Source organism: Rattus norvegicus, chromosome X, assembly GCF_036323735.1.
Source record: "Rattus norvegicus strain BN/NHsdMcwi chromosome X, GRCr8, whole genome shotgun sequence".
Taxonomy (NCBI): domain Eukaryota; kingdom Metazoa; phylum Chordata; class Mammalia; order Rodentia; family Muridae; genus Rattus; species Rattus norvegicus.
Genome location: NC_086039.1, coordinates 34,005,527 through 34,032,536, shown reverse-complemented (window position 1 = coordinate 34,032,536; position 27,010 = coordinate 34,005,527). Strand labels below are relative to the sequence as shown.

The 27,010-nt window shown below is 41.7% G+C and overlaps 1 protein-coding gene across 1 annotated transcript in view; it reads left to right on the top strand.

The window, feature by feature from the left end:
- The first annotated feature begins 5,412 nt into the window (after positions 1-5,412).
- The window catches only part of Cltrn (collectrin, amino acid transport regulator), a 33,300-nt gene continuing 11,702 nt past the window's right edge, over positions 5,413-27,010 (top strand). The window contains exons 1-5 of the mRNA NM_020976.2: positions 5,413-5,475; positions 5,800-5,858; positions 10,114-10,199; positions 19,698-19,811; positions 21,699-21,893. Coding sequence (NP_066125.2) covers positions 5,418-5,475; positions 5,800-5,858; positions 10,114-10,199; positions 19,698-19,811; positions 21,699-21,893 — 512 coding nt within the window. The 5' untranslated portion in view covers positions 5,413-5,417. The remainder of the gene's footprint in view (positions 5,476-5,799; positions 5,859-10,113; positions 10,200-19,697; positions 19,812-21,698; positions 21,894-27,010) is intronic.

Here is a 27,010-nt window from a genome sequence, read left to right as displayed (position 1 = left end):
GGAGAGCTGTCACCTGCTTTTGACCTCTACAGACATACGGCACACAAATGTGCATTCAGACAAAATACCCGTACACATAAAATAATCTGGTAAAATAAAAACAAATAAAAAAGAATGTAATCATTTTGTCTTAGGTCATATAGCTAGAACAATTCCCCAAGTATATTGCTAATCTTAGATTTTTGCAATCATTATGAACTGAAAAAGATTAAAAATAAAGAATTCTTAACTGCTAAGCTACCTCTTCACCTGCCTCACTTGTAGGAGTTGTTTTTTAGCTTATTTTATTTGTATAGTATTATTATACTGTACAGTTAACCCATTAACAAAGTCAAGAATTAGAAAAATAAGACAAGAAACATCTAATGGCCATAGAAATAAGGGCTCAAGAAATTATAAACTGCTAATAAGTCAGGAATCAGAACAGAAGGAAAAACTAGACCCATGATCTTGTTCTTTCTCAAATTACATGAATAGGCAAGTCTCTGGCAAGTTCAGTGGAAAAATGAGAGAAATGAATACACATACGAAAAAGTATAAACAGAATATAGTAGCCGAGCTTGCAGATGCCGGGCTGTAATTTCAGCTACTTGGGAAGCTTTGGCCAGAGGAAAGAAAGCTCAAGGACTGAATGGGTTACAGAATGAGTTCAAGGTCATCTTGGACAAGCTAGCGAAAAATTAAAAAAAAAATGGCGGGGGTGTGGGGACTACATACGTTCACTCCAAGCACTCAAGAGGCAGAGGCAGGTGGATCTCTGTGAGTTCAAGGTTCACGGTCTACAGAGTGAGTTCCAGGCCAGTCAGAGCTACATAGTGAGAACCTGTTAAATAAATAAATAATAAAATATGAAGGAAAAGAGGTGATAGAATAGAGTCAAGTGGCATGAACATAGAAGTGGTTAGGAGCCTTTCTTATCACTTTCGAAATGATGCTGTAAGGGCGAGGGGGCAGAATTTTAAGTGTTGGTTTAGAACATGATACTGTACAAATAAAATAAGCTAAACACAGCTCCTGCCAGCGAGGCAGGTGAAGAGGTAGCTTAGCAGTTAAGAGTGACTGTTGTACGTACAGAGGATGAGTTTGGTTCTAGCACCCAGAACTGCATACTTAAAACGCCCCTGTAACTCCACTCCAAGGGAGATCTAATGCCATAATTTGTTTTCCTTGGGTACCTGCTTTCATATACCAACACTCAAACACATACATGAACATAATTTCAAAGAAATCTTTTTTATAAATAGTATAGGACAAATTATTAAGGTTAAAATTAAAGTTGAGAACTAAGTTTGTTTAAGAGAATAATGTGCCAGGTGTGGTGGCACAAGCCTTTAACCCCAGCACTCACAAGGCACAAGCAGGTGGATCTCTGTGAGGTCAAGGCCAGCCTGGTCTACACTGTGAGTTCCATGTCAGAGAGTGGTAGGTAGAGAGACCATATCTTTAAAAAAAAGGACTCATTTACTTGGGTGTGATGACTCACACCTTTATGCCTTTAATACCAGCATTTGGGAGGGTCTCAGTGTGAATTTGAGGCCAGCCTGGGCTACTTAGTGAATTTCCAGGACAGACAATGCTACATAGTGAGACCCTGTCTCAAAAATAAACAAAAGCAAAAACAAAAAACAAACAACAACGCAGCCAAACATACAACAAAGAGTTTAAATAATGAATGAAATGTATTACTGCAGCAGCTGGCTCAATCCCATGATCATAATTAGCTTATAGATAATGAAAAGGCAGCTGGTTAAAATGCACAGTCAGTTACTAATAGGCAGGCAAAATGGCACAGCAGTTAAAGACTGTGTGAGCCCAAAGGCCTGAATTTGGTCCTAGATTGGGAAAAAAAACAGTACACCGAAAGCTTTTCTCTGATCTTCACACAAGGGCCAAGGCCCACGCGCTCTCTCTCTCCCTCTCTCCCTCTCCGCCCGCCTCTTCCTCCATCTCTCCTTTCCCTCCCTCCCTCCCTCCCTTCCTCCCTCCTTCTCTCTCTCTCTCTCTCTCTCTCTCTCTCTCTCTCTCTCTCTCTCTCTCTTGCACAGGCACTCTCAAGCACAAAACACTACCACCACACACAAATAATGAATAAGAACTAAAAAAACAGACATACAAACAAAACTCCTTGGGGGGCAGTGAGATGGCTCTCAGCAGGTGAAGGCACTTGTTAAGCAAGCCTGGAGACCCACCATATGTGTAGAAGCACATGTGTGCACTGCTGTGGTGTTAACTTTGTGGAGCCAATTCTACCTTTAAATGGGTTCTAAATATCAAAGTAAATATCAAAGTTGGGTCAACAGGCACAGGCACGCGCGCACACACACACACACACACACACACACACACACACACAAGTAAACACAGTAAGTTGAAGTCTGAGTAGATGACTTGGTGTGTTAGAGCACTTACTGCCTGAGCATGAGGACTTATGTGGACTCAACCTGGAACCCCCAAATTGTAGTGGGGCAAAGACAAGCGGATCATTGGGGTTTCCTGAGTCCCCAGTCTATCTCCTAGGCCAGAGTGAGACCTTGTCTCAAGTGGTAAGGCAGAGAGTGACAGAGCAGAACATTGTTTTCTGATATTCATGAAACCACACACATGCCCCCACTCACACATGTGAATGCACTCATACAGCCACATACACCACAGACATACAGAAAATATATTCTTTGGTATTTAGAAGTAAGAAGTTACCTTTCTCCCTAAGTATCATTTTTAAACTAACTCACTAGATTCTGTAGAATTCCTTTAAGAAGAGAAGACAAGGGTCCATAAGTTCCAACATCATGCCCTCTTGTTCTGAGCATGCCACTATATGAGCCACAACAGTATTTCCTAAGAACAGACCAGAAGACCCAGAGCTGTTGGGTATAACGATGCATGCTTATTATTGTAGCACTTGAGAGGTGGATGACGCAGAGAATCAAGAGTTCAAAGGTCACACGTGCCTTTTCATTGAGTTAGAGGGCAACCTGGGCTACCTGTTAAAAAGAAAGAAATAAAAAGGAAAGAAAGGAAGGAAGAAAGGAAGAATGGCAGGCAGAAAGGAAGGAAGGAAAAGAAAATCAAAATGAAAAGAAAAACGGTTCCACATTCATAAAGAAGGGGAGGGGGAGAGGTTAGGGGGCTGATGGACAGGAAACATTTGAAGGAATAACATTTGAAATGTAAACAAAAAATACCCAATTTAATGAAAATGGAAGAAAAATATATGTACAAATGTAATTAACAAAACAAATAGAGTGACATAACCAACATGGATATTATTTATTAATTTTTATGCATATAAATTTAATGTCCATATATGTAAAATTAATAAAGTGAATTAAACAAACAAAAAAGAAAGAAAAAAGTTTCCAAAAATGGGTGTTACTTATTAAAATATGTCCACATTAGTCATTCATACTGGTGGTATTAGGTGTATTTAAAACCTTTTTTTACTTTTCCAGATTTTCTTCTTTTTATTTTATGTGTATTAGTGTTTTCCCTACATGTATGTTTGTGCACAACATGAATGCAATGCAGTGCCCTCAAGTGTGTATGTGTGTGTGTGGTGTGTGTGTGTGTGTGTGTGTGGGAGTGTATGCGAATATGTATATGTGTGTGTGAGAGAGACAGAGAGAGAGAGAGAGACAGACAGACAGACAGACAGACAGACACAGACAGATGACTGGGAAACAAGAACTATTCAGAGAAGACTTTTTTTCCTCTTTGGAAATGAATGCTGCTTACCCACTAAGACTTGGTATTTTAGTGTTGCTTTTCCTGCAATCCCAGTTACAGCCGTGTGAGAGCATATGGGAATTTATTACTTTTATGAAATTAAAGACTTCAAGCAAATTGAATCAGATGTCTGTGTCTCTAACACGCCACTGTGCCCTGATTGAACCTCTATCTCTCTGTGTGTATTGACTTTTCCTTCTCAAGATAAGCTCATCTAGTCTCTTTTTTCCCCGGGAATTAGGTCAGCTCTTTCCTTTGGGAAATTTCCATTGCATTTAACAGTGTCATTGCTAGAATGGCTGGGCTGGCTTGGCTGCCTCTTCCTCTGGGACAGCTTTTCTTCTCTCAGTGACCTCGGTGCCAAGGTGGAGGAGATGGTAAAAGCCTTCCTCGGGTGGGTGGAGAAAGAGCCGTCTCCAACAATATCCTGCCCCCACCGTGTCTCTCGAAGTGGAACAGATGTGTCCCTGCTCATAGCTTCCTCCTTGTTGCTTCAAAAGCCAAATGTCCTACTTAACCTCAGAGCCATCCAAGTTCATCTCCCCACTCACGACTTTCCAGGAAGGACGTGCCATGGGGGAGGGAGGAAAGCCCAGGCATAGACCCCAGGGCACTCCCACTGCCATGGTTGATGGAATGCCCACTGGGGGAGAGCTCATAATCCCACTATCTTAGACCTCAGAGCAGCTCAGAGGTTGGTTGTGATTTCAGTTTTGGTAGCAAGGTTCCAGGTAAGTCAGGGTAGCTGGGAAAGGGACATTCTCCTCATGCCATTGCTCCCAGTGACTTTAACTCCCAGTCCTTGGATACCTCATATGTGAGACGATTGTAACCACTGTGAGGACTTGAGAAACAATCCAGGGAGTTTAGTTCACAGTAAGCAGCTCTTAGTCACTGTTGACTAGTTGCACTGAACAATCTTGTCACTAGTACCATGTAGCAACTTAACTAAATTACAGTTTCTTAGCAGTTCCAACCCCTTTTAAGGGGTTAGCATTTACTTGTACCTAGTGTCACCAGTACAGAGCATTGTTCAGGGGAGGTTTCATCATCATCATCATCATCATCATCATTGTCATCATCGTCATCACCATCATTACCATCTAAGGGTCATCATATCCAGCAGCGACACTTCATATCATTAATGTTGAGTTTTAGACAGCAGCAAGGTCTTAGGGTTCAGCCCAACCATCCTCTAGTTGGGACTTGTTTACCAACCAGCATTTTAGGAAGTGTTCCCTTTGCTCACCAGCGATGAAAAAGGAATTATATTTGTTTCCCAAGTATGATAGCCCATCTTTGAATCAGATAGATTAGCTTGAAAGGGCACAAAGAAAACCTCCAGGGAGGATTCCGTGCTCTCCACCTTGAGCTAAAACCAGACAACTACATGTAGGAGGCGTGAGGGAGGCTTCTGATTATGTCAGCCTAGGAAACATTCTTCTGGGGTACAGTTCGAGGAAGAAACGACCAACCTGTTTCTCAAATAGATTTTCGTAAATAACTGACAGGAGATGGTTCGCTTCTATGGACGTATTAACCCAACTGATGGGCGTTAATTATTAAACCTTTTAGATGGTGGCTCGCTGATTTCTCCGATACCCTAATCCGGGTCACAGAATGGTTAAAGCAGCTTTAAGTAGAGAGTGGATTTTTGTCTCAGTTTGTCTTCTGTTTGCGACTCTGAAAGAATGCTGTGGGCACTCTTTTTCCTGGTGACTACTATTCACGCTGAACTCTGCCGTCCAGGTACGTAACCTTGAAGCTTAAAAAATATAGTAAAAGTTTCCTAAATGCTTGAGAAGTTATAAAGTGAAGAAAAAAAAGAATGATTTTTCCTCTAAGTCTTTGGACATGTGGCTTGAAAGGTGAACCAATGACTTTTAGGAATCTGAAGGGAAATGTAAGTGATTTCATAGGCTTTTTGTTCAAGTTACAGGGGCACTGGTACAGATCAATTGTAGTTCTTTGTTACGTTCATCTGGGCTGTGTTAAACATCAGGATTTATCAGGCTCCATTTTCTCACGGTTTTTGTTTTTTTTTCCTTTTCTTTTTCCCCCTCCCTCTGGTAGATGCAGAAAATGCCTTTAAAGTAAGACTTAGCATCAAAGCAGCTCTTGGAGATAAAGCGGTAAGTAAAACACCTGCTGTCTCATTCCAAGTTTTGTTTTCTAATAGCTTTGGGTTTTTTTCAAATAAATGGCTTCTCTGAGTCTTCAAGTCTGATTGCCAAAGCCAGATTACAGTAACACGGGAGTCACTGATATAAGGAGTTTGCTTAAAGTACATTATCAGTAGTGAGTGATTGGATATACATGGGGAAATCATGTGACAGAAAACAGTTTTGAAAACTTGAAACCTTCAGTCCAGGAACATAGAGCAAAGGGGACTATCTGGTCTGATATAGATGCATTTATTTAGGTTGTCTGTCCTTCACTATGTGGGCATCTAAATGGTATCAGTCTGTTTTCTAGTCATCAGAAAGAAAGACTAGTGCTACCAATATATTTCACAGTACAGAATCATCCAGTTCTACATGAAGCTTTGTCCCATCTATGAAGGTGACAGTATGGAAATTGTGCTTGAGATAATAGAAGTTTAAAATCCTCAGAGTCTGTAGGGGGTGGAAGAATAGGAAAGATCATTGAATTTAGAAGATGTCACTGTTTAATTTTAGTGTCAGTTTCCCAGCTCTGCATTTAAAAAAAAACCTAGTAGATGATATTAATGCCTCGTACTACAAAAAATCAAACAAGCAAACAAGCAAATGAAACCCGGATTGCTAAAGGGATTTGGAGGTATTCTATTTGCTGACCAATCATTGGCTGCCTGAGTTTTCATTATTCATCTGATAAGTAATAGTTGTTATAATAGCATAAAAAATAAGCATTTATTAAGACATTATTTTACTTCGTACTGGGGGGTCTTCAAAGCACTGAACTATCAGCTTCTGAGCCCGTACCCCTTTGAGTATAGGTACATTGATTCTGATTGGATGAGTGAAAAAACACCACCCAGAGTCATGTGTGACTCTGAAGATCTCAAGCTGTAAATGGCAGGAGAGTCAAACCTAGGGAGTTTGACTGCAGAGGCCCAGCTCCCAGCGGGTGTATAAGCCCTCCTATCCCAGGATCTTTAGACTTGACTGCATGTTAGGGACGCAATGGCAGCTACAACTGGGCTTGTCTATTCTTTGTGGAGCTTATAGTAGTGAGAGAGTCAGTTGTCCATCAAATAGTAAAGCAAATGCAAATGTGCAGTCTTGGGAAGTAATACAGGGAGGAGTATACTGGGCTCTGGCCTCAGCAGGAGCCTCCGTGCCAGGCACGTCCGCAATGTCTAACGTAACCATGAACAGACCCAGAGCAGAGAAGGAGAGAGGGATGGCAGAGGGCTGTCACAGGTGAACACAGCAATAATCACAAGCTTAGTGAACGGGAAGGATGGAAGGAAGACCCGGATGTCTGCAACTGAAGCCATGAGGAAGAACATGGCATTTAAGGGCCTTGAAAAAAGGAGACTACATGGGGAATGTGTGCCATGCTGACAGTGGGTGGGAGGGGGTTTGTTTCAAGACAGAGGAGCTGTTGAGAGGCCAAGCTCATTCTGTGAAGCAATATGAAGGTCGAGGAGTTTAGTGGGAGCTATCTTTGGAACGATGTAGAACCGAAAAGTCAGATATTGGAGAGGAGGATAAAAAATAAGTTGGGTGTGAACATGCAGAAATATAGGTCACTCCTATAAGAACTTTGGCTTGGACTGGAGGCTGCGTCAGGAGGCTGGGGCTTGTACATCAGCTGGTAGAGTGCTTGCTTAGCATGTGGGAGGCCCTGAGTTCCATCTCTAGCACCCCATAAACCAGGCCTGCTAGCACTTAGGAGATGGAAGCAGAAAGATCAGAAGTTCACCATCATTCTGCATTACTCAGTTAGCCTGAAATACATAAGACCCTGTGAGGGGGTGGGGAAGGGAGAAGGAAAGGGAGAGGAGAAATGGGAGAGGGAGAGAGGGGGAGAGGGAGAGGGGGAGGAGGAAGGGGAGAGGGAGACAAGGAGAGGGGAGGGAGAAGGGGAGGGAAAGGGAAAGGGAAAGGGAGAGGGGGAGGGAAAGTGAAAGGGAGAGGGGGAGGAAAAGGGAAAGGGAAAGGGAGAGGGAAATCTGGCTGTGAAAGGTTGGAGAGAGCAGTGGGAAGATCAAGCAGAGCCACAGGTTTTTACTATTGGTTCAGTTGAGCATGAGTAAAAGTCAGAGAACAGGCTCCAGCCAGCCAGACTTGAGTACACAGAAGAAACTGATGTTGTTTCAAGTCTGAGAAGGGAGGAGCAGAGGCATTCCTAGCACACTTGTGGGGATTAGCCATTATCAGGAGAGAAATGTCTGCCACTTCAGGAGAGGAAGTGGTTAGGATATATGTCAGTGGTGGAAGGTTCGTTTCTTTGCCTTAGGAGGTCAAGGGAGTTTAAATTGCTAAATTGAGACATTATCTCTAAATTACAAACTCAGGGGTTAGGGATTAAGCTCAGTGGAGAGCTTTTGCCTAGCAAGTGAAAGTCCCAGGTTCACTCTTCAGCTCTGGCTGTTGGAGGGACCATAAAAAAAAAAGCATCAAGTGAGAGCCAAGGTGGAAGGGAAAATGTTATGATTGCGGGGGACATGTAGGAAGTTTGAAGCAGTCTTGGGACAGACAATTGTTTTGAGACAAATAATTTATGGAGAATGCTAAGAGGTGAGCAGGGAATTTGAGAGTAGGGTATCATGAACTTAAAATTAAACAAGCCCCATTTCTGTGACTTTGTTACTTTTGACTATTCAACTAAAATGTGAGGATTCAGTGTTCTTAGATATAGGCAGAAAGTAAAGTGACCAGGGAGACTTGAGGGCTTGGTAGAAGTATTATTCAAATGAGGAAGCAAGTAATCGTTGATGACAGATAAATATATGCAACTAATATGTACTGTGTGGTCCATGAAGTCACTGTCTGTATGCCAGGTATCTGGACAACAGGTACATAAAGTACTATGAGCCTTCTTGCGTATGTCTCTTCAGGCGCTATTTTGGTCTGTGGGTGTTAAGCCAGGACTGTAACCCTAAGTAACTCTTCATTCTCCTTCAGTCGTACATTTTTTATTACTGTATGTGTCACTTGCTTTGCCTGGAAACCACTCAGAAACACTTTGAAAGTCACAGTAGAAAGGTGACATGACTGGGACACACACAGGCTTTTAGTCTTCCCCTCAACTCAAGTTGGCTCTCTCTGTTCAAGCCCCAAGACAAAGCAGCACTAGTTAGTCTTGTCCAGATCTCAGGAGCTGTGAGCTTTACTCCATGACCTAAGCTGCACTCCTGCTGGCAGAGTGCATGCTCATTTTGTAAGAGGAACTAAGGTGTCCTTTCCAAGAACCGAAATGCAATTTAAAGCCATGCTCTGGCAAGTTCTGGCAGGCATTGTCAGTTTTGCTTGCTACCCTGACATTCTCATTTATATTTGGGCAGGCTCCTTCCCTGGCTCCACATCCTCACAACAAGGCTTCGCTATGTGCGAGCATACACAAGAATGTGCATGTGTATACCTATTTGTAATGTATATAAAATTATATATACATATGGTATATCTGTATACTTGTTTTTAAAAATTAAAACAATGTGTATCCATAGAGATCAGAAGAGGGTGTCAGATCCCCCAGAGTTGGAGTTACAGCTGATTATGAGTCACCTGACGTGGATGCTGGGAACTCAACTCAGGTCCTCTGGAATATCAGTATGTGCGCTTAAATGCTGAGCCGTCTCTCTAGCCTTATACATATAATTTTTATTAGACAAACTGTCAATATGCAGTTGTGGCTGGCCTGGAACTCTTTATATAGACCAGGCTGGCCTGAGTCGCTTACACTACCGTCCTGGGTGCTAAGGTTACTTATTGTAAGCCTGTACCACTGCTAGACCCTAAAGATATTTAGGAAAGAATATACCGTTTGTGTATAGAGAAGGTAACCAGAGGATACATTTTCTGCTGTTGTTTAGGGTCGTCTACTTTTCTTATTGTTCCTTCCTCAGCACACTAAGAACGCAAGAGCAATGATAATAAAATATGTGTTTCCATCTCGGTATGACCCCAGATCTTAACAACACTCTCATGATATGCTAGGTTGAACTATCCAAATATCAAGTTTGTTGACAGGCTAATGATATTGCAGAGTCTAAGACTGTGCAACCGGAAAGGCCAAACTTGGAACTATAGACTGCATAAGAATGTGAGTTGTCATGATCGCCACTGCAAGAGAAACATGGATGTGGGTGAGGAAAAGAAGAAAAAGCAGAGTGATGGAACTTCCCACCCAACGGACTCTTTCCCACCTCATTCACCTCTACTTTCCCCTTTCTTTCAGTATGTCTGGGACACAGATGAAGAATATCTCTTCAGAGCAATGGTGGCATTCTCCATGAGAAAAGTTCCCAACAGAGAAGGAACAGAGTAAGCCAACAGCACGGAATCTCAAATGCCTGTTTGAGATTCCAATTTCCATGCTCTAGTACCCTCCCCTGATGTAAGGGGCCAGCAATTTTCTTTTTACAAAATTTATTATTTATTTACGTATTTAGTGCGTGTGTGTGTGTGTGTGTGTGTGTGTGTGTGTGTGTGTGTGTGTGTGTAGCTTTGTTAACTGCTCCTGGGCACCAGAAATGCATTGCCAACTACCTTGGAGCACGTGCACATCATGACATGCAAGTAGAAGTCAGGACATCTTGTGGGAGTTGGTTCTTTCCTTCTACGATGTGGGTTTGGGGGATGAAATCCAGGCCCTCAGGTTTGGCAGCAACTATCTTTACCCACTGAACCATCTCTGCATCCCTTGCTTTGCTTTGTAACTTCCTCTGTAAACTTGCCTGGAACTTGCTGTGGAGCCCAAGCTGGTTTGGAACTTGTGGTGATCCTTCTGCCTCAGCCATTCGAGTGCTGGGGTAACAGGCATGAGACACCTGGAACCTGCATTTTTATAGAATACTTAATGTTCCGACGGAGCTCAGCTTACAATTTCTATCATATTCCCTTCGTTCAATGGGTAACATGACTGTCAATGGCCATGAGCAAAATTATATTTGCATTTTTATGTCCTCAGCTTTACATGTTTCTATTATACAATATCATTTTTCTTGCAGAGAGCTAGGTAATATCAAAGAAATCTATTCTCTTCTAAAACGTAACCTAAATATGGACCCCCACAGTGGTATATATCACATATATATCTTGTTAATTTTCTTAAAAGTACTTAGTACAAACTTTTAAAAAATAGTTTTTGTGATGGTGGCTTTTTTGTTTGTTTTTGTCTTTTGAGATAGGGTCTCATGATGTAGCCTTGGCTCTCCTGGAGCTATGTAGACCAGGCTGGTGTGGAACTCACAGAGAACTCCCTGCCCAGTCTCTGTGATTAATGTGCTTTACACTATGCCTGTGCAGCGTTAATAGTTTTACATTTGTTTCCCTACTCTTCTGGATGAATCTTCTCTATTTGTAGAGATTCTTTCCTTTTCTATTTGTGATTTTGCTACCACTCGGCTCTCTACTCCCTCTCCTGAACCTTCAGGTGGGCTGGATAAAGCATCTGGGAGCAAGCTTGCCCTGTATGCTCCCAGCTTTCCTGGTGCTGCTTTCTGGTAGACGTGTCAGGCTGTACTTTCTGGGTATTGTTAAGGAGCATTTAGATTAGAAGTTTCCATGTCGTACAGCCTGCCATGTATTAACACATGAGATGGGTCTCAACTTAGCTCTACCAAAGACAGTTACAGTTGAACTTATTTCATTTCAGAATTTTTGTTGCTGTTGTTGTTGGTTTGAGACAGTCTCATGTGGTCCAAGGTGGCCTTCAATTCATTATGTAGCTATGATGGTGTTGAAATTCTGGTCCTTCTGTCTCAGCATCCTGAGGACTGGGAACCACAGGCATGGTTTAATTTCAGGATTTTTTACGATTAGAAAGGAAACATTGCCTAGGAACCAAATAGTCTCCAAGGAGTCCTTTCATCTCCAAGCCCTAAGTTCTTTACTAAAGAGTGACTTTTGCAATAATTCAGAGCCCAGAGAAGAGGATAACTATCAGTTGATTTCTCTCAGATTCCCAATATCTGATGTAAGCATAAAAAGTTAAAAACAGGAAAAGGAAGCTGGGTGTGATGGCACACACCTTTAATGCCAGGATTCCAGAGGTAGAGGCTGAGTGTCTGAGGCTAGCCTGGTCTACAAAGTGAGATCTAGGTCAACTAGGCCTACATAGTGAAACCCTATTTCAGTTTGTGTGTGTGTGTGTGTGTGTGTGCTTGCATGTATGATGAAGGATTGGCTAGATCGGCTGGCCAGCAAGCTCCAAGATCCACTTGTCTCTGCCTCCTTTGTTCTCTTAGTGGCAGTGACTTGAAAGGTCTTCACAGTCATGTGTCAGGTACTTCAACAACTGAGCTAGCTCCACAAATTCTACACATGTATACATGTATAATAATAATAATAATGATAATAATAATAATGTATTATACAATGACAAAAGTTTTATAAAATAGTATATAGAGAAATAAGAAAAATTTACCCTAAATTCTCCTCATGCTTTATCAAATTTTAAAGAAAAATATTAATGACATTTAAAATTTATCCTTTGAAAATTTCACATATTTATGCAGTATATTTTGATCATATCCATCCATTATTACCTCCCTTCCATCTCCTCTAGCATTGTAATTTTTAGAAATACAAATAAGGGAGAAGCATAGAGGGCTTAGCAGTGAAAGAAGTACAGTGTTCTTGCAGAATACATGAATTCAGTTCCAGCTCCCAGGTAGGGCAGCCCAGAACTTCCTGTAACTCCAGCTCTAGACGATCTGATGTCGTCTTCTGGCCTCTGCATGCATGAAACGATAACCACACAGACACATACATGTAATTAGAGGAAAATCAATTTAAATACAAACGAGGTGATCGAATTAGAAAAATTCAAAAGGAAAGAGAGCACTTTATCTCTTGGGGATAACAGTAAGGGTCTCTTCTGTGTGCTAGCTCTTCTTGTCAGCAAATGCTGTACTTCGCTGTGTCACTGGCACTGTGATTTCCCCCACATGCCTACATTTTCCCTGGTTCATGGTTTTGTCCAATCAAATGTTCTGTTCTTGGGCAAAGGTGATGAGCTATGTAACGTTTCAGAATTTGAGGAATTCACCTTTGGAATGTTTTCCTTCAGAACCTCGGACATTGTGGTGATCTTGAAAGGCGATTAAACTTTCAATGGACACCCAGGGCTTATAGAAGTTTTGTTGCTTATCATAAATCTAACAAAGTATAAAACTAAATCAGTGAAATGTTTTTCTGTGAAGGCCAGCGATGATGACATTGGGAAGAACACATTTTCCTTCAGTCGGACTGTGGTGTCAGCCTAAGGAAGTATATTGCTGTAGTGGTAGCCACAGAAATAAATGCCCTTCTGAAAGCCTGCTGTGTACTTGAACAGGCCCGACAGATGTAAAAATATTCTAACATATCCCTGCCTGTCAATTTGACTACTTGTTACCAAAACAGTGACCCCCAAGAAATGAGAATTTCCCCAGAAATCTCATGCTGTGAGAAGGAAAATGCAGGTACCCATCAAGCAGGAAATTGTCTTCTGGAAAGAGATTTCAGAATGAGACTAAAGCCCAGACATGGGGGAGCCAGTAATGGGCAGGGCCACACCTTGACAGAGCTGTTAGATGTGCATATCCTTGGCCCTCCATTTAAACATTGATCTCACTTTAGGGCCTCCAGGATGGACTTTGGGGCTTCCCTGGATCCCATAGTCTCTCTTCCAGTGTGGTCACATTAAATAAATCTCCTTTTCTGCTGACACTTTAATTTGACTCTTTTAGTTGGTTTATTGAAGGTAGGTGTTTGGGCTTGGGACACAGGTTCCAAATGATTTAAACTGGATTTACTGCAACCGGAATTCCAAAGCATTCTTAGTTGTTGTCAAGGAAACTGTCAGCTAGTTAGAAGTCTAGTTTAGTTTTCAGGCAATCAGACATTTAAGTACGTGTTATACAAATGCTGGCTTTTAAGATAATGCATCACTTTTTGTAAGATAGGTAGAAGTCTATTGCCAGTGTTGCTTTCTCTTTCTAAGTAGCATAGAACATATAATGGATTTCTTGCTCTACTTAATTATCCAAGGATAAGTCTTGTGACCTAAAATGAACAATGTGTTCTTGTACCCATGGAAAGGTAAGGGGATTACATGTCTCATGCTTGCAGACCAGCTCATTTTTAGTCCTCATTTTCAGAAACAAAAGCCTAATTCTTACTACCCTTGGCTTTGTCTGGCCTCATTGATGAGAACTAAATATGGAGCCAGTTTGCAGAGAATTGCCTAGGTCAGTGCTTCATACATCTAAGGAGGCAGAGGGAACATTGCGGCTTATTTTTTAGTGAGTCGCTGAAAGAAGCCATTCATGTAGATGTTAATACAATTTTTGATAAAAAACAAATCATTGGTCAAGGGCTGAAGACATGACTCAGTGCTTAAAAGCATGGTTAAGAGCACTTACTGCATTTGCAGAGAATCCAGGTTCAGTTCCCAGCACCCAAAGGGTGGTTTGCAACTCTTCATAACTCCAGTTCCAGGGAGCCCAGTGCCTTCTCCTGACCTCCACAGGCACCAGCATGTGCATGGTACTGCTAATCCCAAAGATGGACAGAGAGAGACCACCCAAATCACCATGAACAAATTAACTAAAGTCAGCTTTTTTATTCATGGACATGGGCTGCCTCCCCCTAAGGCAGGGTTCCAGAGGTCAGCATTGTATGTGAGGAACACAACACTTTTATTTATAGCTCAGGGATAGGAGATTTCCAAATGGGAGATTTGGCAGGCAAAATAGGTGCAGAATGTAAGGATAACAAGTTAACCCCTCCTGACACAAAGACATGGTTGGAGGAGGGCAGAGCAAGGTAGTCATAACAACAGGTAGCCATAACAAGGTAGTCAGAGATGCTCATATAACCCTCTGAAACAAAGGTAGGGCTGCAAGATGGTTATCACCGACTTTAGGAAACATAGACATGATGGCCATTCCTGGAACAGGCAGTACAGAACCTTTTGTAGTTAAGGGTACAGGTGGGCATAGCCCAATCCTTCAGAAACAGAGGCTTAATCATAAACAGGAGTGAACCTAGTTGTCTTTACTATAAGATGGCCTTTATTTAAGATGGAGGCAGGCTGGTTCTTCAGTACACACATACGTACATGATTGTAAAACACTCAAAAGAAAAATCAATCAATCATTGTTCACAGTGGTTGCTAAAATAAACTTACATGGTTCCATTAGACCCATCCATATATAAAATTTGGAAAATATAGGATTTGTATTCAGTTGTGAAAAGTATTTTCAATTTTATTTTATTTTATTAGTTTTTTGAGACACGGTTTCTCTGTATAGCTTTGTCTGTCCTGGAACTCACTTTGTAGACCAGGCTACCCTTGAACTCACAGAGATCTGCCTGCCTCTGCCTCCCACTACATCTTTTTTTAAGGTTTATTTTTAATTATGTATTTATTTATTATTTAGTGGTGTGTGTGTGCGTGCATGTGCATGCGTGTGTGTGTGTGTGTGTGTGTGTGTGTGTGTGTGTGTGTGTGTGTGTGTGTATGAATGCCTTCAGTGGCCAGAAAAGGGCATCAGATTCCTTGGAGCTGGACCATATGTGGTTACGAGCTGCCTGGGGTGGGCGCTGGGAAATGAGTTCTAGGCATTTGCAAGAGCTGCAAGTATCTTCGCTGCTGATCCATTTCTCCGCCCCTATCTTTGTGTTAAAGATTCGCAGTTCTACGTCAGCACTTTCTTTTTTTTATTTTTTTATTTTTTTATTTTTTATTTTTGTTAACTTGAGTATTTCTTATTTACATTTCGAATGTTATTCCCTTCCCCGGTCTCCGGGCAAACATCCCCCTAATCCCTCCCCCTCCCCTTATTTATGGGTGTTCCCCCCTTCAGCCTCCCCCCATTGCCGCCCTCCCCCCACAGTCTAGATCACTGGGGGTTCAGTCTTAGCAGGACCCAGGGCTTCCCCTTCCACTGGTGCTCTTACTAGGATATTCATTGCTACCTATGGGGTCAGAGTCCAGGGTCAGTCCATGTATAGTCTTTAGGTAGTGGCTTAGTCCCTGGAAGCTCTGGTTGCTTGACATTGTTGTTCATAAGGGGTCTCGAGCTCCTTCAAGCTCTTCCAGTTCTTTCTCTGATTCCTTCAACGGGGGTCCCGTTCTCAGTTCAGTGGTTTGTTGCTGGCATTCGCCTCTGTATTTGCTGTATTCTGGCTGTGTCTCTCAGGAGAGATCTACATCCGGCTCCTGTAGGCCTGCACTTTTTTGCTTCATCCATCTTGTCTAATTGGGTGGCTGTATATGTATGGGCCACATGTGGGGCAGGCTCTGAATGGGTGTTCCTTCTGTGTCTGTTTTAATCTTTGCCTCTCTCTTCCCTGCCAAGGGTATTCTTGTTCCCCTTTTAAAGAAGGAGTGAAGCATTCACATTTTGATCATCCGTCTTGAGTTTCATGTGTTCTAGGTATCTAGGGTAATTCAAGCACGTCAGCGCTTTCTATCAAGTGACTATTTTGTCCTTCAGAGGATGTTTTGCAATACCTGGAAACATTTTTGATTCTCAGAGCTGGAGGCCGAGGAGAAGTCAAATGTTCTGCTAAGAGAATATGTACCCTTTTCCCCACAACAGAATTATCTGGCTTGATTGCGCTTCATTGTTTTTCTCTCGTAGTATTGGAGTACTGTTTCTATGGCACGTGTCATAGTTACTTTATCCATCCCCTTTGTTGATAGACAGTTATGCTGTTCCAATGCTTTAGTGAAGACTGCTACAAAGACTCTCTATCAGTGTCTCTGGGTACAGGTGCGCAGATGCAGGAATTTGAGGTAGCCATGCTCCATCTTCTGGAAAATACTTCTAATTAATGTTCCAGAGTGACTTGACCCATTGGCTTTTTCATACCTTCTTGGGATTCCACTTCTGTGCACTTTGCCAGTACTTGGTATTATTTAAATTTAAATTTGGGGAGGAGGCTGGAGGGATGATTCAGCAGTTATTAGCGTTTCCTATTCTTCCAGAGGACCCAAGTTCAGTTTCCCAGCAGCTGACAGTGGCCTGTAACTCTAGTTCCGGGTGATTGGATGCACACTTCTGACATTTGAAGGTACCTGTTCACAAGTGCATACATGCATTCATAATTCATACACATAAATAAGACTTAAACACATCTTTTAAAATAAGCCAATTAAAGAGTTTAAAGTCTCTCACTTAAAATCCATTTTACATATTTTGCTTATCAATGAGGCCAAATAACAGAAATTATTCTCAACCTAATACAGGCTCCAAAATGTAGACCTCTGTTTCCTTAGTCTTCACCTCCCTAAAATGGAACACACACACACACACACACACACACACACACACACACACACACACACCATTCTGGTCATATTTGTGTCTTTGTTACTTTTGCAGAGCCACACATTTTGGAAGACTAAGCTTGACAGTTTCTTACCAGTAGAGGTCAGAATTGGTTTGTGGTTTTCAACCAGTGCTTGCTTGCCTTCTCTCTCTCTCTCTCTCTCTCTCTCTCTCTCTCTCTCTCTCTCTCTCTCTTTCTTTCTTCCTTCCCTTCCTTCCTTCCTTCCTTCCTTCCTTCCTTCCTTCCTTCCTTCCTTCCTTCCTTCCTTCTTATTACTTTTTGGCTTCTTATCCCAGCGAATACTGAACTGCCTGAAGACCTTGTTAGTTGTCTCTATTGTTGTTTGCTGCTTAAGATCCCAAGCATGCTGCTTCTCTTAAGGCACATGATGTAATCTGGCCCCAAGCCTTAACAGTACCTCTTGTGGAAAACCATGCTGTAGTCCTAGAAAGAAAGAAATTATAGTCGCAGAAAAAAAAAAAAAAGAGAAACTCTTACTACTTTATTTCTGGTAATCAGCGTGAAGGCAGATGGCCTGGTCTCGAGGTTCTGTTTCTTTCTCATAAGGCGAGCACTATCAATCCTTTGGTGAAGCTGCAGAGGTAACTTCTGGGGATCTTAGCTTGGACTTGGAGCAGATTGGTTCGCTTTCTGAGGGCTCTGGTGAAGTTGAGGCAAGTGCACCTTGAATTCCAGGTCCTGATTGCAGAATTCAGCTGTGGGTCTGAGAATGGTCCCTGCATTCTGGCAAAGTGCCACTGCAAGACCTTCTGCCCACCTGAATTTGCGTCAAGGTACCTGAGACAGTGCCTACTTAGATGCCCTTCTAGGAGGCAGGTGGATGGATGGGAGCTCTTGAGAGGGTAGTCTCCTTTCCCACAACTGAGGACTTGGTTAATGAAGCACAGAGGACTAGAGAGACTGATGGTTGGGCTTAGGGCTCAAGCCAAGCACGAAGGGGGTTAGGGATCCTCTGCTTACCCAACTGGCAGGCCTGTGACCATAGACAACGTTATTAGGGGCTGCTACTGCTTGTCAGTGATTCTCACCCTTCCTAATGCTGCAACTCCTTAATACAGTTCCTCACGTTGTGGTGACCCACAACCATGAAATTATTTTTGTGGCTACTGAATACCTGTAATTTTGCTACTGATATGAATTGTAATGTAAATATCTGATATGCAACCTCTGTGAAGGGGTCATTCAACTCCTCCAAAGGGTCACACCCCACAGGTTGAGAAACACTGGCTTAGATGATAAAGGGAACACACAACCCTATACCGTTAGGACCTGCATGGACAATATCTGAGCTAGCTGATACTAGGCAACTGCTCTCTGAATGGCAAGGGGCCCACTTTGAACCTTTGACCTTAGCTCCCCACCCTCCAGACTGGCGTCTACTGGCAGGAGGCGATCTTGGGATATAGCAGCTGCAGTTGGAACTGACGCTGCATGGAAGATACAGGAACTTATCCCTTCTGCTTTCAACTGATGGTCCCAGACACTTAGCTCCATGCAGAGGGCCACTTGCTTCTACTTTTGTTTGTGACAGAGAAAGAAAGAAAAGACAGTTTTCCATACTATGTGATTAACCAACCAAAGGCCATAGCATTAAAGAAAACTGACTCTCCCTCTCCCAGAAGCTATAAACTTATCAATGGCTCCTCTATTAGAAGTAGGGGTCTGTGAGTTTCTCCCGATCTGTGCTAGAAGTCTGACTGGCTCCATCTTGTACAGTCTTGTGCAGGCAAACACAGCTATCATGAATTCTTGAGCACAGTAGTCCTGCCATGTCCAGAAGATACTGTTTCATTCCAGACCCCGCTTACCTCTTACAGTCTTTCTGCCCCTTTTTCCTCTATAGTTGCTGAGCCCCAGGGTGAGGGTGATGCAGATATCCCCTTGTGGTTAAGCATTCTACTGACATGCGTTTTCTGTACTTTTCTCCAGTTGTAAGTTTCTGCATTGCACAAAGAAACTTCTCTTGAGGTCTGAGAGCTGCACTAATCTATGGGTATACTCTCTGGCTATGATCCATGGGTGTAGGGCTACAAATTTAGAGAACAATCGGTACTGTGTCTATTTAGCAAAATAATAGGAATTACTTCTCCCCTGAGGCTTGTGAACTTCCCCACCAAGGGTTCTTAGTCAGATTTGCAGTCCTAGGCATGCGTTTCCTCCTATGGAGCAGACCTTAAATCCATCCATAAGCTGAATTTTTATCTTCTTTATTTCCCCCAAGACAGGGTTACTCTGTATAGCCCTGGCTGTCCTGGAGCTCACTCTGTAGACTAGGCTGGCATCATACTCACAGAGATCCACCTGTCTCTGCCTCCCAAGTACTGGGATTAAAGGCATTAAGATATTCTTTTCAACGGTAGAAATGATTTCTCACATATATCTAAGATCCCTCGTGTGATAGTGATCAGATCAGAGTGAATAGTTTCATGTGATTTATGATGATATTTTTATAACACATTTCTCCCATCTCTGCAGAATTTCCCACGTCCTGCTTTGCAATGTAACCCAGAGAGTGTCATTCTGGTTTGTGGTCACAGACCCTTTGAAAAACCATACTCTTCCTGCAGCTGAAGTACAGTCAGCCATAAGGTAATCCTCCCCGAGTATGCTGTTCACTGATCCATCTATCAACTCCCTGATGGGCGTATCTGTTTCCATAGATACTGAAGAGATCTCACTCCACTCCACACCTGATGCACTGATTAATGTGTCAAGTATTCCATTCACTTCGTTTCCAAAAGAGATTGGTGTAGATTGGTAATTTTCCTCCATTAGCAATTTGCCTTCAGGGAAACAAATGTTTGGCAATGTTTGGACACGTTTTTCTTGTTACAACTGGAGGAGAAGGAGGCACCACCCATGCTAAGCAGGCAGAAACGAGGGATGTTGCTATCCACCCTACTATGCACAGGACAGAACCTCCCTTAAAATTATTAGACTTCAAAAGTCAGTTGCGCACCCTTGCTGCTACCCCATCTACAGTGATTTTTGAAAGCTGAATTAAACTTATTAGCATATATTAATTGTACAAAATAATGAGTCTCGCTGGACATTTTTATACATGCAGATGACACATTTAATGATCAAATTTGTTCTAATTTTAAAATCTGCACTAAGTAGTCACATGTATGGACTGAGGTGTGGACATGAACAACTGGTTGTAAAGTGTCTGTTACAGCTCTATTGTGAAAACTGAAGTAATTAAACCGAGGTCTTAGCTAAATCTTGTGTGATCATAGGGGAGGGAGGTCAGTGGTGGAGGTGATATTATTTGAATCTGACTAGAACTTCCAGTCTACCTGAGAGGAGTCAGAATATGTTCCTGGTGTGGACCAAAATAGCAACAAAAACCAAGTAAGGCAAGGAGATGGAGTGAGGGCACGGAACAAGTTTTGTTTTCCTCACGGTCATAGCTCAGTAATGATACTCACTATTTTGGCAAAAGGTTTTCATTCTCATACTTAAATAGGATTCAATTATGAGGGTTACTGACAGTTAAGGTTGTTTTCAATGACCGCCATGTCACACACACACACACACACACACACACACACACACACACACACAATTATTTTAAAAGATTAGATGATTAATAGAGGAACATGTTCTGCAATTTGCTAAAATTACATTTAAACTATCCTTTTGCCACTGGAGTTTTCTTTCCTGTCAATGAATGGTCATGTCCGTGCATAGGGTTGCGAGTTTATGTGATTCTGAGGATGTAACTCAGCTTGTGCATACTGAGTGGAGATATACCACTGAGCAACATCCTCTGACCTTAGCATAGACTTTTCTTGGCTGATGGAGATCTTTCTTGATGGCTGGATGCTGGGCTGCAGAGATTCTCAAGCCACAGCTTTAGACCATGATTGCCCAGTCCCAATGCTACCAGCCAAATGTGCCTACTGAGCATTTGAATTGTGCTAGTCAGAAAATCAGGTGCATGCCAAGTACAAAACACACCAATTATCAAACAAAATCTACAGACTGGTGAAGGTGGTACACGCCTTTGATCCTAGCACGTGGAAGGCAGCTGAAGCAGGCAGATCTCAGTTCTGACCAGCTTGATCTACAGAGTGAGTTCCCGGATAGCCATGTCTACACAGAGAAACCCTGTCTCCAAACAAAAACAAAACAAAGTAAAAGAGCTCTTCACCACCAACCTGACTCTTTCCAACACCTAGATTTCCCTACCCACAGGAAAACAAAAACATTTGCCTTCATGTGTCTTTAGAGTTTTGGGCCCCTGAGCAGTAATTGTGTAGTTACACAGAAGCACTTTTTAAAATATTTTAATTTAAAGAAACAGGTGATCTTTATGTAAGTCACCTTAAAGTTTTGTTATTCATTCAAATATTAAGAAATAAAATGGGGTAGGGGCAGAACTCAAAGGTCTGGAGAGATAGGTATGAACTTGGTATCTAAATGGTTTCACTCTGGTCTTACTTCCTTCTCTAAAATTATATTGCCTTTTAGAATGAACAGGAACCGGATCAACAGTGCATTCTTTTTGGATGATCATACTCTGGAATTTTTAAAAATTCCTTCCACTCTTGCTCCCCCGATGGATCCATCTGTGCCCGTCTGGATTATTGTATTTGGTGTGATATTTTGCATTGTTACAGTTGCAATTGCACTACTGGTTTTATCCGGAATCCGGCAACGAAGAAGGTACGATATTCAGAATGAATTTTTTATAAAAAGATTTATTTATTTTATGTACGTGAGCACACTGTCTTCACACACACACCAGAGGAGGGCATCGGATTCCATTACTGTTGGTGGTGAGACATCATGTGGTTGCTGGGATTTGAACTCAGAACCTCTGGGAGAACAGTCAATATTCTTAACCTCTGAGCCATCTCTCTAGTCCCCTGGGGATAAATGGTTTAAGGACTATTTCCTACTTTCTTTTTTTTTTTTTTTATTAACTTGAGTATTTCTTATATACATTTCAAGTGTTATTCCCTTTCCCGGTTTCCGGACAAACATCACCCTCCCCCCTCCCCTTCCTTATGGGTGTTCCCCTCCCAAACCTCCCCCCATTGCCACCCTCCCCGCATAGTCTAGTTCACTGGGGGTTCAGTCTTAGCAGGACCCAGGGCTTCCCCTTCCACTGGTGCTCTTACTAGGATATTCATTGCTACCTATGGGGACAGAGTCCAGGGTCAGTCCATGTATAGTCTTTAGGTAGTGGCTTAGTCCCTGGAAGCTCTGGTTGCTTGACATTGTTGTACTTTTGGGGTCTCGAGCACCTTCAAGCTCTTCCAGTTCTTTCTCTGATTCCTTCAACGGGGGACCTATTCTCAGTTCAGTGGTTTGCTGCTGGCATTCGCCTCTTTATTTGCTGTATTCTGGCTGTGTCTCTCAGGAGCGATCTACATCCGGCTCCTGTCGGTCTGCACTTCTTTGCTTCATCCATCTTGTCTAATTGGGTGGCTGTATATGTATGGGCCACCTGTGGGGCAGGCTCTGAATGGGTGTTCCTTCAGTCTCTGTTTTAATCTTTGCCTCTCCCTTCCCTGCCAAGGGTATTCTTTTTCCTCATTTAAAGAAGGAGTGAAGCATTCACATTTTGATCATCCGTCTTGAGTTTCCTTTGTTCTAGGGATCTAGGGTAATTCAAGCATTTGGGCTAATAGCCACTTATCAATGAGTGCATACCATGTATGTCTTTCTGTGAGTGGGTTAGCTCACTCAGGATGATATTTTCCAGTTCCAACCATTTGCCTACGAATTTCATAAACTCGTTGTTTTTGATAGCTGAGTAATATTCCATTGTGTAGATGTACCACATTTTCTGTATCCATTCCTCTGTTGAAGGGCATCTGGGTTCTTTCCAGTTTCTGGCTATTATAAATAAGGCTGCGATGAACATAGTGGAGCACGTGTCTCTTTTATATGTTGAGGCATCTTTTGGGTATATGCCCAAGAGAGGTATGGCTGGATCCTCAGGCAGTTCAATGTCCAATTTTCTGAGGAACCTCCAGACTGATTTCCAGAATGGTTTTACCAGTCTGCAATCCCAAGAACAATGGAGGAGTGTTCCTCTTTCTCCACATCCTCGCCAGCATCTGCTGTCACCTGAGTTTTTGATCTTAGCCATTCTCGCTGGTGTGAGGTGAAATCTCAGGGTTGTTTTGATTTGCATTTCCCTTATGACTAAAGATGTTGAACATTTCTTTAGGTGTTTCTCAGCCATTCGGCATTCCTCAGCTGTGAATTCTTTGTTTAGCTCTGAACCCCATTTTTTAATAGGGTTATTTGTTTCCCTGCGGTCTAACTTCTTGAGTTCTTTGTATATTTTGGATATAAGGCCTCTATCTGTTATAGGATTGGTAAAGATCTTTTCCCAATCTGTTGGTTGCCGTTTTGTCCTAACCACAGTGTCCTTTGCCTTACAGAAGCTTTGCAGTTTTATGAGATCCCATTTGTCGATTCTTGATCTTAGAGCATAAGCCATTGGTGTTTTGTTCAGGAAATTTTTTCCAGTGCCCATGTGTTCCAGATGCTTCCCTAGTTTTTCTTCTATTAGTTTGAGTGTGTCTGGTTTGATGTGGAGGTCCTTGATCCACTTGGACTTAAGCTTTGTACAGGGTGATAAGCATGGATCGATCTGCATTCTTCTACATGTTGCCCTCCAGTTGAACCAGCACCATTTGCTGAAAATGCTATCTTTTTTCCATTGGATGGTTTTGGCTCCTTTGTCAAAAATCAAGTGACCATAGGTGTGTGGGTTCATTTCTGGGTCTTCAATTCTATTCCATTGGTCTATCTGTCTGTCTCTGTACCAATACCATGCAGTTTTTATCACTATTGCTCTGTAATACTGCTTGAGTTCAGGGATAGTGATTCCCCCTGAAGTCCTCTTATTGTTGAGGATAGCTTTAGCTATCCTGGGTTTTTTGTTATTCCAGATGAATTTGCAAATTGTTCTGTCTAACTCTTTGAAGAATTGGATTGGTATTTTGATGGGGATTGCATTGAATCTGTAGATTGCTTTTGGTAAAATGGCCATTTTTACTATATTAATCCTGCCAATCCATGAGCATGGGAGATCTTTCCATCTTCTGAGGTCTTCTTCAATTTCTTTCCTCAGTGTCTTGAAGTTCTTATTGTACAGATCTTTTACTTGCTTGGTTAAAGTCACACCGAGGTACTTTATATTATTTGGGTCTATTATGAAGGGTGTCGTTTCCCTAATTTCTTTCTCGGCTTGTTTCTCTTTTGTATAGAGGAAGGCAACTGATTTATTTGAGTTAATTTTATACCCAGCCACTTTGCTGAAGTTGTTTATCAGCTTTAGTAGTTCTCTGGTGGAACTTTTGGGATCACTTAAATATACTATCATGTCATCTGCAAATAGTGATATTTTGACCTCTTCTTTTCCGATCTGTATCCCTTTGATCTCCTTTTGTTGTCTGATTGCTCTGGCTAGAACTTCAAGAACTATATTGAATAAGTAGGGAGAGAGTGGGCAGCCTTGTCTAGTCCCTGATTTTAGTGGGATTGCTTCAAGTTTCTCTCCATTTAGTTTAATGTTAGCAACTGGTTTGCTGTATATGGCTTTTACTGTTTAGGTATGGGCCTTGAATTCCTATTCTTTCCAGGACTTTTATCATGAAGGGGTGTTGAATTTTGTCAAATGCTTTCTCAGCATCTAATGAAATGATCATGTGGTTCTGTTCTTTCAGTTTGTTTATATGATGGATCACGTTGATGGTTTTCCTTATATTAAACCATCCCTGCATGCCTGGGATGAAGCCTACTTGATCATGGTGGATGATTGTTTTGATGTGCTCTTGAATTCGGTTTGCCAGAATTTTATTGAGTATTTTTGCGTCGATATTCATAAGGGAAATTGGTCTGAAGTTCTCTTTCTTTGTTGGGTCTTTGTGTGGTTTAGGTATAAGAGTAATTGTGGCTTCATAGAAGGAATTCGGTAGGGCTCCATCTGTTTCAATTTTGTGGAATAGTTTGGATAATATTGGTATAAGGTCTTCTATGAAGGTTTGATAGAATTCTGCACTAAACCCGTCTGGACCTGGGCTCTTTTTGGTTGGGAGACCTTTAATGACTGCTTCTATTTCCTTAGGAGTTATGGGGTTGTTTAACTGGTTTATCTGTTCCTGATTTAACTTCGATACCTGGTATCTGTCTAGGAAATTGTCCATTTCCTGAAGATTTTCAAGTTTTGTTGAATATAGGTTTTTATAGTAAGATCTGATGATTTTTTGAATTTCCTCTGAATCTGTAGTTATGTCTCCCTTTTCATTTCTGATTTTGTTAATTTGGACGCACTCTCTGTGTCCTCTCGTTAGTCTGGCTAAGGGTTTATCTATCTTGTTGATTTTCTCAAAGAACCAACTTTTGGTTCTGTTGATTCTTTCTATGGTCCTTTTTGTTTCTACTTGGTTGATTTCAGCTCTGAGTTTGATTATTTCCTGCCTTCTACTCCTCCTGGGTGTATTTGCTTCTTTTTGTTCTAGAGCTTTTAGGTGTGCTGTCAAGCTGCTGACATATGCTCTTTCCTGTTTCTTTCTGCAGGCACTCAGCGCTATGAGTTTTCCTCTTAGCACAGCTTTCATTGTGTCCCATAAGTTTGGGTATGTTGTACCTTCATTTTCATTAAATTCTAAAAGGTTTTTAATTTCTTTCTTTATTTCTTCCTTGACCAGGTTATCATTGAGTAGAGCATTGTTCAATTTCCACGTATATGTGGGCATATTTCCCTTATTGTTATTGAAGACCAGTTTTAGGCCGTGGTGGTCCGATAGCACGCATGGGATTATTTCTATCTTTCTGTACCTGTTGAGGCCCGTTTTTTGACCAATTATATGGTCAATTTTGGAGAAAGTACCATGAGGAGCTGAGAAGAAGGTATATCCTTTTGCTTTAGGATAGAATGTTCTATAAATATCCGTTAAGTCCATTTGGCTCATGACTTCTCTTAGTCTGTCGACATCTCTGTTTAATTTCTGTTTCCATGATCTGTCCATTGATGAGAGTGGGGTGTTGAAATCTCCCACTATTATTGTGTGAGGTGCAATGTGTGTTTTGAGCTTTAGTAAGGTTTCTTTTACATATGTAGGTGCCCTTGTATTTGGGGCATAGATATTTAGGATTGAGACTTCATCTTGGTGGATTTTTCCTTTGATGAATATGAAGTGTCCTTCCTTATCTTTTTTGATGACTTTTAGTTGAAAATTGATTTTATTTGATATTAGAATGGCTACTCCAGCTTTCTTCTTCTGACCATTTGCTTGGAAAATTGTTTTCCAGCCTTTCACTCTGAGGTAATGTCTGTCTTTGTCTCTGAGGTGTGTTTCCTGTAGGCAGCAGAATGCAGGGTCCTCGTTGCGTATCCAGTTTGTTAATCTATGTCTTTTTATTGGGGAGTTGAGGCCATTGATATTGAGAGATATTAAGGAATAGTGATTATTGCTTCCCGTTATATTCATATTTGGAAGTGAGGTTATGATTGTGTGCTTTCATTCTCTTTGTTTTGTTGCCAAGATGATTAGTTTCTTGCTTCTAGGGTATAGCTTGCCTCCTTATGTTGGGCTTTACCCTTTATTATCCTTTGTAGTGCTGGATTTGTAGAAAGATATTGTGTAAATTTGGTTTTGTCATGGAATATCTTGGTTTCTCCATCTATGTTAATTGAGAGTTTTGCAGGATACAGTAACCTGGGCTGGCATTTGTGTTCTCTTAGGGTCTGTATGACATCTGTCCAGGATCTTCTGGCCTTCATAGTTTCTGGCGAAAAGTCTGGTGTGATTCTGATA